Source organism: Polistes canadensis, unplaced genomic scaffold (genome assembly GCF_001313835.1).
Source record: "Polistes canadensis isolate GaletaPanama2010 unplaced genomic scaffold, ASM131383v1 scaffold_143, whole genome shotgun sequence".
Classification (NCBI taxonomy): Eukaryota; Metazoa; Arthropoda; class Insecta; order Hymenoptera; family Vespidae; genus Polistes; species Polistes canadensis.
The window spans coordinates 146,169-147,790 of NW_014569690.1; the positions used below are offsets into that span (position 1 = coordinate 146,169).

At 24.8% G+C, this 1,622-nt stretch overlaps 1 protein-coding gene across 1 annotated transcript in view; it reads left to right on the forward strand.

Annotated features, from left to right (window-relative positions):
* LOC106788520 overlaps positions 1-1,622 on the forward strand; it is a 7,582-nt gene that overhangs the window by 4,288 nt on the left and 1,672 nt on the right. The window contains exon 2 of the mRNA XM_014751852.1: positions 1,004-1,275. Coding sequence (XP_014607338.1) covers positions 1,004-1,275 — 272 coding nt within the window. The remainder of the gene's footprint in view (positions 1-1,003; positions 1,276-1,622) is intronic.

Genomic DNA, 1,622 nt, shown 5'->3' on the forward strand with positions numbered 1-1,622 from the left:
ATAATTTTCTTCGATTTTCAAAAAAGATTTATGTTTAGATAATTAAACCATTAAACGTGTTTTTGGAATGATTTATTTTATTTATGATAATTCGAGAGATTTCAATTACTATTATAATTAATATTATATAATATTATTAATAATTTTTTATTTTTGGACGAGATAAACAACTAATTGACATATTTGTTAATATTTATTATCATTAGAATAATTCGTTTAATTTTCCACAATCATTTTTTTTTTCATAATATAATTACAATTAAATTCAAAAATAAATGCAACTTTTAAAGAGGTTACATTTGGTTTGCGATTTTCAAAAAATCAATTCATTTTTTTATCTTATTAAATTCTACGACTTGTCTAGAATATTGTTTGAAATTTTGAAATCGATAGGAATAATAGTTTAAGAGATAGAACCATGGGAAGTTTCATTCTTAAAATGACTCAAAACTTTAAACGTGATTTTTCTCAAAATGCTATTTTTAAAATTGGTTGTCAAGATTTCTCAAAAACTATGTAACCAATTTTAATAAAATTTTCTACACGTCTTCGAGATACTATTGACAAGGACTTGTACGAAGAATTTTTTTTTTTTTCATCACATCTAATTTTAAAAAATCAAAATGTGATGCAAATTGTAACAAAATTTGAAAACGTTGCCAAAAATCTAAATTTCAATTTTTTGTCTTTTTTTCTTCGTCCAATTTCTATTTACTAAAAAAACCCTCACAGTTCATAAATTCTACTATCAACACGAAACACTTTTTTTCGATGGGGTCACCAAACATGACATCGCAATGGCTGAGTTTTAAATATTTTTAGAGAAAAATTATCAGAAAATGTTCATTAAATATGTATCTTAAATATTATAAAAAAGTTTGTATAAAAATTCCATGTTTTATAATATATAAAAAAGAAAAAGAAAATTATCGAAAATATGGTATTTTTGTTCCCAATGTAAACCCATGAAAAACCCCCTTTTAAAACGAGATACATTTTACAGGTTACCATTTGTTTTTTGTTATCCTTGACGTATTGTTCGGCTGAAAAATTATCACCCGATCAAAAGGCACCACCTTTTGCTCGTATCTCAGGTGGACTTATTTTGAATACACCATACGAAAGTGGAGGTCAAGTTGGAACAAGTTCGAATAACGTTGATGGTGTTCAAAGGGAAGAAACGGAAGATATTAAAATTGTTGATGGTCAACCGGTTCGTGTAGTGAAAGGAAGTTATTCGTACAAAAGTCCTGAAGGACTTCCTGTAGCTGTCAAGTATGTATATTTTCTTTGTTTTCATTTTTTATTATTATTATTATATTCTTGAAATATTTTCAAGTCAATATTTAAATTGTCAAACTCTTTTCATTTATTATATACCACGTGTGGAAATATTTATAAAAAACAATCCGAATAATCTAATTTTTATTCGTGATAAACAATGAATTTTTTGTTTCATTTCTCGAAACCAAAGTAAAAGTTTTGTCTGCAAAGTTTTTTTTTTAGCACATAATAATCGAGTTATTCGAATTTAATGTTTTAAATGTCTCACTCGGTATAATTTAATATTTAATTAAATATATTGTAATATTATATAACACTACATATATTGATATAATATA